This window comes from Aythya fuligula, chromosome 2 (genome assembly GCF_009819795.1).
Source record: "Aythya fuligula isolate bAytFul2 chromosome 2, bAytFul2.pri, whole genome shotgun sequence".
NCBI lineage: Eukaryota > Metazoa > Chordata > Aves > Anseriformes > Anatidae > Aythya > Aythya fuligula.
The window spans coordinates 53915825-53931737 of NC_045560.1; the positions used below are offsets into that span (position 1 = coordinate 53915825).

The window sequence follows — 15913 nt, forward strand, 5'->3', positions numbered from 1 at the left end:
TCAGACCCCCTTGTTGCTATCATCTTCCTGGTCTCCCTTCCTCAATCTCACAAGAACAGTTCTTCCAGCAACTGTTCCATGCTGTAACTGCCTGACTCATGAAAATGGCTGTACATCATGGAAAGAGGAATGCAAAAGTACTGTGCTGTTCTGTAGTTTGTTGATAAAGGTTAGGAGTATTTAGTGGATTTTTTTTTTTATTTATTTTTCCTGTTCATTTCCTGCTTTGACACTGTCCAGGGCCATAATGGCTGTGTCCCCATGAAAAGAAATAAGTGGACATTGGAGAAACCTTTATGGAAATAACATTTCTCTGCTTTTGGTAATATAGCTTTGCTGAACCGATGAGTAAGCAAAGGTGCAGTGATTTTTTTTTTAAACATGGCTTTTTCTTGCTATTCAGTGTTGCCTTATTAAGATTTGAGCTGAGATTTTTCTTCCTTTCTTTCAGATTTGTGAACTAATAAGCTTTTTATTTTTCTTGATTCATTGGTGTCATATTCTCCCAGTGCCATAGGAAGCAGAAGCAGGGACTGATGAGACACTTTTGTGACAAAACCTGTGAGCTGCTGTCCGAATTGAAACACTTGACTTGATTATTTTTCAAATGTTTTTGAATTTATGGATCTCCAGAAGGGTTTGATGTGGGCAACTCTATGTTGCATTTATATGGGTTTTATTTTTTATTCTTATGTTTCAGGTGCTTATTAGTTTAAGACCATGGACCACATGGGTCTGCAAAGTAGGGGATAAAAAAAAAGTTTAAAGGGCAGTCAATGACTTGTTCATAAATATATTAGCCGTAAAAGGGACAAAGAATCAGACTGAATACAAAAAAAATCAAAAGATAATTAAAAGTAGTACTTCTGATTTGAGCTGTGCAGTGTATATGAGATTCAAAAACCAGTCATTATATTTGCCAGGAGGGAGAGTGCATGTTGCTTGCTTATTTTCTCCAAACTGATTTCTAACCTTCCTGCTGAATATGGTACTCCGGGAGGGCAGAAGCATCTGCTTTCCAGAAATGTGACGTTATACACCATGCCAGCTAAATCCAGCAGCATGATGTTCTTGCAAGGCATAATACGCTTCTTTCTTCCTTCCCAGCTTTATTTTAGCTACCGGGAAATTAAATGTGTTATCTGTGTTTCAAACTCCTCAGTGTCATTAGTTTTAAGTTGTCATAGAAACTTTTCAAGTTTGTTTGACTTTACTAAGCAGCAAATAGGTTGTGTTTGACAATGCTGTAAAAGGAAAATGCATGCTCCAGAGTAGGTTTCTTCTGTTCTGCATAATTTTCTTGTTTCACATGTAGTTTGTCGTGAGAGTGACAGATCTCATGTCCCTTGTGAGTCTGCTTTTAATTAATCTTTGGAAATGCTTTGTCTACATTGGAATGTGTAAAATGAAAGAAGGGTAGCCATCCCTGAAGAGCATTCCAGCCAAACATTAATATATATATATATATATATATATATATATATATATATATATATATATATATATATATAATTTTTTTCTTTGTTTCTGTATGACTGAGTACTACAGCACAATGGAGGACTAGTAATCTGTCTTTCAGAAGAAAACAACAAATTCAGTACAATTAATTTCAAAATAAATTTTTCTAATAGTCATTAATTTTAAAAAGCACAGCTATGCGTGGACTCCCTGTTTTCAGACAGAACTGTGAAGCAAATGAGTATGATCCTCTATGTTAAATTATGATGCTTTGTCCAATTATTTTATCATATAGCAGTGGGTCATGTTTATTCATTGCTTAACTAATGTTCAGTCTCTAGGATGCCATTCAATTTTAGTTCACTGTTACGTCAGAAGTCATCCTGATCTAATTTGCTTTATGTTAATGTTTTCACATTAATAACAAAACGAGACCTAATGAGGTACTTTAGCTTGCAGTCATGTTTTCCATGTGATGGTGCAGGTCTTCTGCCTATTGCACTGTGTTTTCTGAGTGGGAAAGAACTGAGGAACTGGAAATGGTGTACCTGAAACGAATAGGACTCAAGTCCTGTCGAATTATATGGAGAAAATTGGAGTAGAAGGATGTGGGAAGGAGGGGGAGGACTTTCACAGTTTTGGTATTGAGTTTTTAAGATCATAAGATTTTGCTTTTTTTGTTAGATAGGAGTTTATTTTCTTTTCCTTGCTATGGTGGAATCTTTGCTAGGGAGAAAATGAACATCAGTGACCTGCCAAAAAAAACAGTTGACAATTGAAAAGCTGCAGCTCGGTGTCAAAACATTGTTCTTGCAGCAGGTCTTAGAGTCACGCTTTCAGTTGGTAATGCTACTGATGTCTGCATGGGGGAGTTGTGTGGCCATGTAAGTATGTTGGAGTACTTGTCAACACATATGCTGGGGTACCCGTCTTGGGCAAATGCTGGTATTCCTAGGATGGGGAAACATGTTCCTGAGTGTGTATGTGCTGCTTGAAATTTTATTTTTAATATCTACCAAGCTGTAAGTTACTTCACTGTCCTTAAGTTGGTCAACAAGGTGGTTCAGCAGAAAGAATCATTGAATGTTTTGCACAACATCTGGTTCTAGCCCCCCTGCTGTGGGCAGGGGCACCTTCAAAGCCCCATCCCATCTGACCTTGAACACTGCCAGGGATGGAGCATCCACAGCTTCACTGGGCAACCTGTTCCAGTATCTAACCACCATTGTAGTAAATGATTTCATATGATTAGTTTAAAATGACCATCTTTTAGTGTAAAACTGTTACCACTTGTCCTATTACTACAGTCCCTGACAAAGAGTCTCTCCCTGTCTTTCTTGTAGGCCCCCTCTATTGAAAGGCCGCAATAAGCTCTCCCCAGAACCTTCTATTCTCTAAGCTAAATAATCCCAACTCTCTCAGCCTCTCTTCACAGGAGAGGTATTTCAGTCCTCTGATAATTTTGCTGGCCCTCCTCTGGACCTGGTCCAAGTCCATGTCTTTCTTGTGATGGGTAGTCTAGAACTTGATGCAGTACTCTAGGTGGGGTCTCTCAAGAGGGGAAGAATCCTGGGCATCTAGTGCTGATGCTTGCCAATAAAAGTTGGGTGGGTTGAGTTCCCCTTCCCCTGCAACTTTAGTTTAAAGCTCTCTTCACCAGCTTGACAAAACTGTAGCCAAAGATGCTCTTCCCTCCCTCTGACAGATGAGTCCCATCAGTCCCCAGTAGACCAGGTTCCTCAGGGTCCCATGGTCTAAAAAGTCAAATACCTGGATATGACACTTGTTCCACAACCAGTCATTGGTTTGCTGGATTCAACTGGTCCTTTCAAAGCCTTTTCCTTTGACCAGCAAGATTAAAGAGAAGACCACCTGTGATCTAGAGCCTCCTACAGCAGCTCCAAGGGCTCTGTATTCCTTCATGACGTACTTTGGACTGCTCTTTGACAGTGGTGTTGGTGCCCACATGAAATAAGAGCATTGGACGGAATAGTCTGTGGGCTGTACAAGTTTCAGTAGTTTCTTGGCAAAGTCACTAGTAGGCAACATACCTCTCCTGAGAGTGGTTCTGGCTGGCAAATGAGAAGAGAGTCACCTAAAACTATTACTTTTTCTTGATCGCCTTTTCTTGATTGCACTAATTGTTACACAGGGAGAAGATCAAGCTGGCTTAGTGTCAGGGCCAGTGTCTCTCATGATATAATGAATCCTTCCTCTTCAGTCCACAGAGCAGCGAAGTTGATCTGCAAGGGTACCTCAGCCTTCAGGGGTTGTCTCTTCCTCCTTGCTATCCCAGGAAGTGTTTCAGGTCAGGCTGTATGGGGCTTTGGCAGCCTGATCTAGTGGAAGATGGTGGGGGGGGGAATGACAAAATAAATGAAATAAAATAAACCAATCTATGATCCTGTTATCCTGTTACAAATTGCAGTCAGCTAGACCGCAGCTGTAATAACAGCTTTACCATTACAACTAACATTCCATCTGTATCTTCATCCTCCAGAGTCCAGAAATAGTTTCACAAGGTTGAAAAATTCACATAGAAATTTTATACAGAACAGGGATCACTTCATCCACTGCTAAAATAAAATGTAGTCACCTCTGGAAAAAAAACAGCTGTTAAATTGGCATTCTGCAACACTTCAGAGGAGTTTAGGATAAGAAGTGAAAACTTGATGTAAAAAAGAGGAAAATAGGAAAAGGGGAGGCTGAGGGGAGACCTCATTGCAGTCTACAGCTTCCTCGTGAGGGGGAGTGGAGGGGCAGGCACTGATCTATTCTGCTTAGTCATCAGTGATAGGACCCACAGGAATGGTTTCAAGCTGAGGCAGGAGAGGTTCAGGCTAGACATCAGGAAGGGGTTCTTCACCGAGAGGGTGGTTGCACACTGCAACAGGCTCCCCAGGGAAGTAGTCACTGCACCAAGCCTGTTGGAGTTTAAGAAGTGTTTGGACTGTGCGCTTAGCCACGTGGTCTAAAATTTTGGGTAGACCTGTGTGGTGCCAGGAGTTGGACTCGATGATCCTAATGGTCCCTTCCAACTCGGGATATTCTCTATTGATTCTATGCTATGCTGGAACCCCAAGGGAGCGGTCATGGCACTGAGCCTACCAGAGTTCAAGAAGGATTTGGACAATGCTCTTAGACACATGATATGACTTCCTCCCTTCCTCCCTTCTTACCTACCTACCTAGCTACCTACACAGCATGCTCACAGACCTGGACTTTGGGAGAGCAGGCTTCAGCCTTTTTGAGGGATTTGCTTGGTAGAGTACCATAGGACAAATCCGTGGAGGAAAGAGGAGCCTAAGAAAGCTGGTTAATATTCAAGGATCGCCTCCTCCAAGCTCAGGATCGATGCATCCCAACAGTAAGTCAGGGAGAAATGCCAGGAGGCCTGCATGGATGAACAAGTTGCTCCTGGCTGCACTAATGGAAAGGAAATGTACAGAGGGTGGAGGCAAGAGTAGATAACATGGGAGGGATACAGAGACATTGAGCATCCAGAGAGAGAGTAAGTTAGAAAAACAGAAGCCCAGATAGAATTGAATCTGGCCAAGGATGTTAAAGGCAACAAGAAGGTCTTCTATAAATATGTCAGTGATAAAAGGAAGTTTAGGGGAAATGTGGACTCTCTCCTGAAGGAAGCAGGAGATCTGGTTACAACTGACACAGAGAGGCTGAGGTACTGAACAGCTCTGTTGCCACAGTATTCACTGGCAAGTGCTCTACCCACATAGCCCAAGTCCCAGAGGAAAAAGGGGCAGGGACTGGAGGAATGATCTGTAGGAGAAGATCAGGTTTGCGACCATCTAAGGAACCTAAAATTTGCTGATGATACCAAGGTGTGTGGTGTGGTTGATACACTGGAGGAAAGGGATGCCATCCAGAGGGACCTTGACAGACTTGAGTGGTGGACCTGTGCAAACCAGAGGACGTTCACAACCTGATTTAGTGGTAGGCATCCCCCATGGAGGGGTTGAGGGTGGAACTATGTGAACTTTAACATGTCTTCCAACTCAAACCATTCTGTGGGGCATCCACAACCTGTCTTGGCAGTTTGAATGCTTCAGTGTCTTCTGAGTGAAACTTTTTTTTTTTCTCATAAATTTTGAAATTGTCTTTGGAAGTAATATTTCTAAGTTGTTAAACATAATATATTGCTTTATGCACAGTAGCCTCTCATTCTAGACGTGTGGAACAGAACATACTGAAGTTTGGTGCAGTTTTATATAGCACCAATTTAGTTCCAGTGTTACTTCATTTGGCTGAGTGTATTTCAAGGTGAAGTAGTTCTGTTGTTCTCACATGATACTGCATGGTGAAATCCCTAATCTAGGTTATTTGCTTTTATGAAATGCCAAATCTTGCCCTTGTTGAAGTCTAAAGCAAGACTTGAGGTCTTTTTACCCAATCTTGCCAATGTACTTCCCTATTACATTACGTTAATTTCATGCCAATTGGAGAGTCATAATTAAAAAAGCATGTACTGATGGTTGTACTTCTGGTGGTTATTTTTTTCCAGTTAGATTCTCCTATTAGCGGATTGGCTAAACTTCTTAAAAGGTTTGCCTTAAATTTCAACAGATACAACTTAATGTGTTTTAAATCAGCAAACAGATTTTACATTGTACTTAAAGACTGAGCCAAGATAATTCACTTTATCAATAACCCACACAAGTGTTCTTTTCCATCAAAAAGCATAGAATGAGAAATTGGAAAAAAATAAAAGAGGGAATGCACAGCATAGCTTTCTCTGTGTATTCTGTAACTTGGAGTAAAGCACCCTCAGAACGTTGGTTTACAAAATCTGAATTAACATCTGATGATGTTAATCCAAATTTTACATCTGATGATGTAAAATCAATTTGTTTTCCATATCTGTTCGAAAGATAGTTTGGTTGTTAATGCTGTAGAATGTATGTGTACTTCTGAATGATTCATTTATTTTTTTGTTGTTGTGTGAATATGTTAGAAGGAGATTTCTTATATTTTAACTATCTGGAATAATAAAGTCCATTTTGTGCATTTTTCTCATTTTGCAGGCAAACAACTTTGAGGCCTTTAAAAGTCATGTAACCAGAACTGTAAGTAATTTTATTTATTTTTCTTTTGCTTGGCCTGCTATTTTCCTTTTTGTTATTGCTCGTTTTATTACATCCTTACAAAGCGTTAAATGCTAGCCCTTTTCAGGGCATGCTCTTTGGCTTCTACACTGTGTAAAATTGTCTCTGGGATTCCTTATGTGCTCTCTTCCCCACCTCCCCCATTTTATGCATGAACAATGAAATGAACTTTGTGATCTTGTTGTGGTTCGAGCATGGCAGGCAGCCAAGTACCACACAGCTGCTTTCTTACTGTCCCCAGGTGGGATAAGGGAGAGAATCAGACAGGTAAATAAATCTGAGAAAACTCATGGGCTGAGATAAAGAAGTTAACTATGTGAAGTAACAGCTGCACATGCAAACAAAACAAAACAAGGAATTCATTTGCCACTTCTCATCGGCAAGGAGATATCCAGCCACTTCCAGGAAAGCAGGCTCATCATGAATAATGGTTTCTTGAGAAGATAAATGCCATCACTCTGTAAGTGCTCCCTTCCTCCTCCTTTACCCCAGCTTTTATTGCTGAGCATGATGTCATACGGTATGGAATATCCCTTTGGTCAGTTTGTCCTGGCTGTCTCTCCTCCCAGCAACTGGCAGGGCAGCACGAGAAAAAGAGAAGTCCTTGACTCTGTTCAACCACTGCTCTGCAAGAACAAAAAACATTGTTCTGTTATCACTGCTATTGTCGTCAAAAATCCAAAGCACAGAATCATACAAGCTTTTACAAAGAAAATTAACTCTATCCAAACCAAAACCATAACAGTTCCTTTTATCTAAGTCAAGCAGAGGAGAATTAAAGAGAAATACTAAAATGTTTGTAGACTGGTCACTTCTAGAGGGGTTCAGGAATTCAAGAGGCTTTTTTCCCAGCAAGAACAGTTTAAAGTTCTTCTATTGTGGTCAATATGTAATCAATCTTTTTGCGTTTATTTGTTCAAATGTGCCACACTATATACAAAACAAATTAGATGTTCTTTACCAACTCTTTGTTATTGTTGCTGGTGTAGTTCCAGTGGTACAAGAAATAGTAAATATATATACTGTAGTGCAATAGAACCTAGTCTTCTAAGTGATGTAGAAAATTCTGCGAATGGGAATTACTCAATATTTTAATACTGGTATCACGTATGAATACATTTCTAGCACAATTTCTGTGAAATAAGTAAAACAAGGAAGGAACAAAGGTCTTTTTGAGAACCTTTGCAGTTATGTTTTATCAGAGATGCCAGGTTTCTCTGATCCTGAAATAAATCATGGTAGATAACTGTAGTTAACTATCTGTTAACTGTGATGCAGGTATTTGATTCACCGCTGTAAAGGTGAAGTTGGCATTTAAAAAGGAGCAAGGGTAAAGACTTAAAAGACATGTGGCCTTCACCAATTGATCGTTAAAGAGCAGCTCTCTACTGCAATAAATGAGCATCTATTTCACTGTGTTTGTCTTGCATGTTGCACTTTTTTCCAGTGTCATCTGTGGTTCAGTGCTGCAGGCTTCTTCTGGTGTCGCTCTTTGCATACTGTGAAGAATTCTGATCCTTGACTATCTACGTAGGCAGGAGACCATCACAAAGACTTTGTTGTTAGTAGTATAGTTTGTTTATTTAGGGTGGCAATAATGTTTTTTGTACAGCCAAAGTATTCTCTATCCACACTGGATCCATACTATTATCCACTGTTTTCTTGTAAAGTTGCAGTAATCTTTAAGTTACTAGATCATATTTATTGAAAACAGCTAAAATACCTAGTGACAAAATTTTGTCTATTTGCTTCGTTCTTCTTTTTAGACAAATCACCTAAAAATATAAAAAAAAATCAGAACAGAACAAACTTCTTTGTTACATGCATGTGAATAATTGGTTTTGATAGCTGTTTCTAATGTAAGAAATGTGAAGCAAAATAATGAGACATATTGTGAGGAAAATCTTTTTTGTTGTTGTTGTTTTTAGTAGGAAGTTGTTAGCTTAATTTTTTTACATCTGAACACACTGGAGCTTTCTCTTTGTAGTGGTAGCTTACTAGACAAGCAAAGATGTTTCTCCTCCCCTTTTTTTTTCTGTACATGTGGTAGCTCATGCACAGCTAGCAATTTTGAAAACAGTCTTAGTGGCAAGCTATGTGTTAGTGGCAAGATGCAGGTGGTGCCTTGATGGGGCTGTTGCAGCTCTGGTTCTGTGATCCATGACTGTAGCTCACACCCTGCAGCTCCCTCCTGCCACTGGCCAAAGTTGAGCGATGCTAGTTGTGCCTTTGTGAGAACATATTTAAGAAAGGAAAAAATTGCTGCACAACAGCAGCTGGGAGAGTGGAGTGACGAAATGTGAGAGAAACAAGCCTGCGGATACTGAGGTCAGTGAAGAAGGAGGGGGAGGAGGTGCTCCAGGTACCAGAACAGCAGTTCCCCTCCAACCCACAGAGGGGCCTGTGGTGGAGCAGGCTGTCCCTCACAGCCCATGGTGTACCTCTGCAGAGCAGATCTCCACGTTACAGCTCATGGAGGAGCCTGTGGTGGAGCAGGTGGATATGGCCTGGAGGATTCTGTAGGCTATGGAGAGCCCCCACAGGAGCAGACTTCAGGCCAGAACTGCAGCTTGTGGAGTGGAGGCCATGGTGTGGAGCAGGAGGTCTGGTGGAGCTGCTGTACATGGGGGACCCAGGTTGGAGCAGTGTGCTCCTGATGGATGGACCCCATGGTACGGACCCATATTAGAGCAGTTCTTCAAGAACTGCAGTTTGTGGGAAGCCCACACAAGATCAGTTCAGGAAGGACTGCATCCTGTGGGAGGGACCCCACACTGAAGCAGGGGAACAGGGTGAGGAGGAAGGAGCAGCTGAGACAGTGTTATGGATTGACCACAAATCCCCTTCCCTGTACCCCTGTGCCACTCAGGGGGAGAAAGTAGAAGTGGGAAGATAGGGGGAGGGAACGTGTTTTTAGTTTGCTTTTAGTTCTCACTGTTCTGGCCTGATAGTAATAGACAGTAAATTATATTAGTCTCCATATGCAGAGTCTGTTTTGCCTGAAGTGGTTAATTGCTGAGTGATATCCCTGTCCTTATCTCAACCCATGAGGTGTTTTTTCATCATATTTTCTCCCCCTGTTTCTTTGAGGAGGGGGAGGAAGAGAATGGTTGTAAAAGAGCTTATCTTAGCTAGCCAACAGTGTGAAAACATCACACATTCTTGTTCTTCTTTTTGTTGTATTAATGAAATTGAAAGAGACTGCTTTAACCCATCTGAGCCTTCTTTGGCTCTGGTGTTTCGTTGTTCTTTCATCTCCTTTCCATCTTGTTTCGTAACATCTGGTCCAGGAAAGAAAAGTTTTATTGCTTTCTCCCAGCAATGTGGCTACTAAAAATATTTCTAACGTCAGCCCCTACTGCTTTACAGGAAAGCTGTGTAAACATCAACATAAAAGTTTGGGCTTGAATTCTAGATAGTGTCAGAGCCAAAATTTTGTTACATTTTAATACTGACATATTAAAAACAAGAAAACAAGGCTTCTTGTTTCAACTAAAGGCTGACAGAAGTGATTTGTCTCTTTCCAAGAATTCTGTCCATCAGCACATGTAATTTTCTGTTAGTAAAGGGCTAAGTTATGGATGAATATCTGATTCAGTTTGCATCTTCAGCAAGGTCAGACAAACTCAGGAGATCTACTTCTGATCTGTTCTTCTGCCACCACGTTCTTTTCTTTCCACTGTAGATACCACTGTTGTTTTTAGAGAATTAGGAAATAGAGCACACATACATGAACTTTGTGTTAAGTATCATTGAGCTGTGCTGTACAGGAATTCTGCAGAGCCTCATCCTTAATGTAGTAGGTGTAAATTAATGTAGTAATTTATATTTCTTGTTGCATACCTTGTTGTGTCTGCTGTGCTTAATTGAATTGCCTGTGGATAGTATTCATTCAGGAAACTTGTTCAAACCTCTGAAGTAATTATGAAGCTGTGCTACAACCAGAGCTGGAACACATGTATTATTTCAGTCAGTTGAGGTAAATTCCTTACATAATACTCAACGTAATAATACTTAAATACAGACGTAGTAAGTTTCCCTTATGTTTGCAGTGGAACTTTGGTCTTGTAGAGAGCTATGTGAAACAGCTGTAAGATTAGAACTGTGCCTTGGGTGAAAGTTTACATATGGGCAATGTCATGGAAGAGGGATGGTGGAAGTGTGTAGAACTCACTTCTTGCTATATGGACTTTTACTTTCTTGGGGAAGTAAATCTAGCTACGTAAGGCTTGCAAAGCTACCTTTGCTATATTTTCTGCTTTCTCTGTATGCAAGCTGAAGGGTTCCTTACAAGTTGTATAGAAGTCATCTTTGCAGCAGCTTTAAATTAATCTAAGGAGAGGTGATGGAAGTAGCAATATGGTCTGTCTTTGTAAAAGAAATTTGTCAAATGCATTTCCCCTGGAAGAAGAATGGCTTTTTCTGTATTCCCAGTGTCACACAGTCTCAGGAAAGGAGAACAGTAAAACACCTTGTGATTGCTAGTTTTCTTCTGAAAAACTTCTGCTTCTCTGGTTCCCAAAAGTAGTAAATGACGGTATCGAAGTGTTGGTGAATTTCCTTTCTGAGTGACTGCTGGATGATTCCCTTGCTGGGTGAATTCTATCTTGTTGATCCCAGCCTTTTAGATATTCCCTGTGAGTAACCTTATTATTGAGTTACCTATTAGCAGCATTGTGACCTACGTTCATCTGTTGTCAGCAGATACAAAGAGCTGTCTGTATTTTGCATCACTTTTTTGTTTTAACTAATACAATAACATATAATATAGTGCTGTGCATTGTCTGGTTTTGACATAATGGTCTGTGTTAAGGGAGATACGCACATTGCTTCCTGGTGAGATCAAACTCACCTGGTTCTCTTAGGCTCACAAAACAGACCATTGTCATCTGCCTTTGGAGGAGCCTGCAGACTGGTGCCATGTCTCGGCATTGCTGTGTGCCAGCAGTTTCATGCATTTGCAGCCTGAGCATACTGATCTGAAATTAACTCAAAAAGAGTAAAAAAAAAACAAAAACAGAGAACATGGAAGTGTGAGACTCTTCCTGCATAAAAGGGGGAAACGGGGCAACAGAGAAGAGTGTGAAATAAATTACATTTGTCAGAAATGAGGTCTGTATCTTGATTAGCTCTTAAAAGAGAAACTCTGGCCTTCTTTGCATTGAATTAGTGTACAGCGTGTGCCTGAATGAGAAAAGCAGGAAGTTGAAATAACGAGCAAAGGAGAAAAATAAGAGGCTAAAGATTAGGAAGAGAAACCAAAACATTTTGAATCTCACTGGAGACTTAGGAAAATTATTTGGAAAGATCACTCATTGCTACGAGGCAGTATATATTAACCACAGAAGACAACTGTATGTTAACAGCTAAGGAAAAAGATCATACCTACAGATAATTGTAATCAATGTGTGTATTGTGGCTAGTATGATGCTGCTTCAAGGACATCTGTAATGTTAGAGTTACCTGAATTTTAATTTTATTGTTCATTCCCGTTAGTCAGCTCCTTTTCATTCAGGCTAACATACCAAACCTTCTGCTGAGGAGTGAGAAACACAGTGCAGTTGTTGTTATCAAAAAATGGTAATATTTTGAGGCATTTGGAAAAAGTCTCATAGCTCGATACTGATTAAGAGTGTCTAGCTGGTGTAGAGAATTTACCATGCCACCAGAGTCAGAGCTTTGCAGCTTTTAGCAAGAACAACAGGAACACGCTGCAAACAGTTTTGCAGACTCATCATGTTGGATCTGTGAATTCCTTTCCCTTTGCTATTTCCGGTGCCAAGCAATATTTGTCATTTGTAAGAGAAAAGTTGCTGAAGCATTCTTTGTATGAAAGACTCCCACCATCTACTCAGAAATGTCCAGCTAGCCCAACTGTTTTAAAAACTACTCCCATATAAATAAATTGCTATCCCTTTTCCTGAAATGCTTATAGTGAGACATTCCAATTGTTATTTAACTTTTCTGGTGGTTTTCCGCACGCTTATTAGTTATCCATTAAAATAAAAGTCGCAATGTTGCAAGGCACATGCAAATCACTAACGATTTTGGAATGACTTGAAAGAGGCTGCTGTGTATCCTGGCTACATTCCAGTGTTGACATGACTAACTCACCTAAGCAGGGTTTCTCTGTAGTATTGTGTATTACATAGTAGGGGTTAGGGCTAGTTGCTAACTTCACGAAGTTCAGTATGAATAGTTAATCTTGACATTATAGAACTAAGGGTTCAGAAGTGCTATGGATTTCCAAATAGAAATATGTGTAGCTGTAAAATTGTGTGTGAGGTGAAATCATAGAACCATAGAATGGTTTGGGTTGGAAGGGACCTTAAAGACCATCTAACTCCAACCCCCCTGCCGTGGGCAAAGATACCTGGCCGTAAACACCTCCAGGGATGGAACACCCACAACTTGTGCAGTCACCTGGCTGCATCACTGATGCCCATGTGAAACAGCAGCAGTGGGTAATAGTCCTTAGGCTGTACAAGGCTTGACAGTCTCTTGGTGACATCCCTGATATGGGCCCCTACCAAACAGCAGACTTCTCTCAAGAGCAGATCAAATAGGCAAATGGGTGCCTGGGTGTCTCTTTACCTTTCAGAAAAAGTCTCCTACTACCATCATCCATTGAGTTTTCTTACTTGCACTGGTTGTTATGCAGGGAGCAGACAGGGCTGTCTTACTCAGCTCCACCCATGCTCTCTCGGGTCTTTCCTTTTCAGCTGGCAGAGGGATGAAGTGGTTCTGTAAGGACACCCCAGGCTTTGGGGAAAGACTTCCTTTTGATAGTCCTTGTCATTCCCAACTTCTATTCTCCTGTGTTCTTTTCCCCCTTACTGTTTGTGCCTGTGTGGGAGTTTTGGGCTGTTTGGCCATGTAATATAAACATAAGTTGTGCCTCATTTTTACGTGAGTATGGAACTTGGGCACATTCAGTATTCTCACTTGAAGTTCCCTTAGTAGAAACAATTTTTTCTGTGCCTTTTCTTTGCTATGAATTTCAGATTTTCAGAGAAGTGAAAAAGATGGATTGAAGACCCAGTTATACAAGGATCTTTGAGGCTTTGGGCAGAGACATTCTTCTGAACCTAAATGAGTTGGAAAACGGTCTTCCTGCCCTGGTTGACTTTTTGTTAGTGCATCAAACTGGCAGAGGGAGTTCCAAATACAAGTGCCCGAAAACTCAATTACAGAGTCCCATAGTTAACTTGTTTAGGGCAGCCTGGCCTATCTTGACTGCTGTGTTTAGGGGAAGAATCATGGGAACAAAACGGCTCCCGTGATTGATTAAAAGTCAAGCTGGTTTTTAGCAGGGAGAGAGCAAGCTGGGATTTGTAACTTCTGCAGACACTGCTGCTTGCTTGCAGGGAGCACATCTGTCTTGACTCTTTTATACTATACAAGTGAACAGATTACTTTTACAGAATGCAGTATACAGAACAAAAATAAAATGTACAGCCAAAAAGCTATTTGCAGTAGAAATTAAAAAACTTGTCTTCAGAGAATCAATTATAACAAAGTCTTATTTATTTTAACATTTCCTGCAGGAATATAGTAACAGAGAACCATTTATATTCACAATACATATTTTTTTTTTTTTTTTTTAATTTCTCACATTAGGAATCATTCTAAAACCAGAAGACAAAAGATTATGCAAATTTTAATTCTCATGCAAGACATCTAACGATGTTTCCATGTAGCTTCTGAAAGCAACTACTGTGACAGTAGGAGTCATAATCATGGAACAGCACATGACTGGTGTACTTCATTGTCCTGTCTCCAGTACCCCGAAGTGTACAAAACTGTTGCATTATGTCTTAGAACAGGTTAGAGAACTTGAGAATGGTTAGAGAATGAAAATATTATCATAAGCTTTATTATCATAAACTTATTATCATACAATATTATCATATTATATTGTCATATAATCATATATTATCATAAACTTTGTTAAAATAGCTTTGACAGAGGAAGCAACGAGGAGAGGTGCTGTTCTGGATCTTATTCTCACCAACAAGCATGGGTTGGTGGGGAATATGAATGTCAAAGGCAGCCTTGGCTGCAGTGATCATGAAATGGTGGAGTTCAGGATCCTGACGGCAGTGAGGAGTGATGCATTCCAGCAAAGAGGAAATCCGTCAAAAATGCCAGGAGACCTGCATGGATGAACAACAATCTCCTGACGAAGCTTAATCAGAAAAAGAAGGCCTCCAGAGAGTGGAAACAAGGACACGTAGCCTGGGAGGGATACAGAGCCATTGCCCAAGCAGCCAGGGATCAGGTTAGGAAAGCTAAAGTCCATCCCCATGAATTAAATTTGGCCAGGGACATTAAAGGCAATAAGAAAGTCTTCTCTAGGTACGTCAGTGATAAAAGGAAGACTGTGGGAATTGTGGGCCCTTTCTGGAAGGAAACAGGAGACCTGGTCACCTGGGATGTGGACAAGGCTGAAGTACTTAATGACTGTTTTGCCTCAGTCTTCACCAACAAGAGCTCTAACCACATAGCCTAAGCACCAGAAGACAACGTCAGGCTAGAAGAGCGGTGGACCTCCCAGTGTAGGAGGAGATCAGGTATGAGACCATCTAAGGAACCTGAAGGTGCACAAGTCCATGGGACCTGAAGAAATGCATCCAAGGGTCCTGAGGGAACTGATGGATGAAGTTGCTAAGCCAGTGTCCATCATATTTGAGAAGTGGCAATCTGATGAAGTTCCCACTGACTGGAAAAGGGGAAACATGACCCCCTTTTAAAAAGGAGAAAAAGGACACATTTTAAATGTATTGTTTAATAAATAATAAATATAAATAAATTAAAAATAATAAAATTAAAATTCAATAAATACATTTCTCCTTTAAAAAGGAGAAAAAGTTCCACGTACCTGTGGAACTACAGGCCAGTCAGTCTCACCTTTTTTCCTGCCAAGATCATGAAACAGATCCTTCTGGAAACTATGCTAAGGCACATGGAAAATCAGGAGGTGACTGGTAAAAGTCAACATGGCTTCACTGAGGGAAGATTGTGCCTGACAAATCTGGCCTTCTATGATGGGGTTACAAGCACTGGTGTATAGGGGAAGAGCAACTGACATCATCTACCTGGACTTGTCCAAAGCATTTGACACTGACTCCTGTGATATCCTTGACTTGACATTGGAGAGACATAGCTTTAATGGATGGACAACTCAGTGCATAAGGAATTCGCTGGATGATCTCACTCAAAGTGTTGTGGTCAACAACTCATCCTCCAAGTGGTGATTAGTGACAGGTGGTGTTCTTAAGGAGTCAGTATTGGGACCAGCACTATTTAACATCTCTGTGGTGACAAGAACA

The 15913-nt window shown here is 40.6% G+C and overlaps 1 protein-coding gene across 5 annotated transcripts in view; it reads left to right on the forward strand.

Annotated features, from left to right (window-relative positions):
* Positions 1-15913, forward strand: part of TNS3 (tensin 3) — a 246082-nt gene that overhangs the window by 106022 nt on the left and 124147 nt on the right. For all 5 annotated transcript variants that reach the window (XM_032182218.1, XM_032182221.1, XM_032182222.1 and 2 more), the window contains one exon: positions 6501-6542. In XM_032182218.1, the coding sequence (XP_032038109.1) occupies positions 6501-6542 (42 nt within the window). The remainder of the gene's footprint in view (positions 1-6500; positions 6543-15913) is intronic.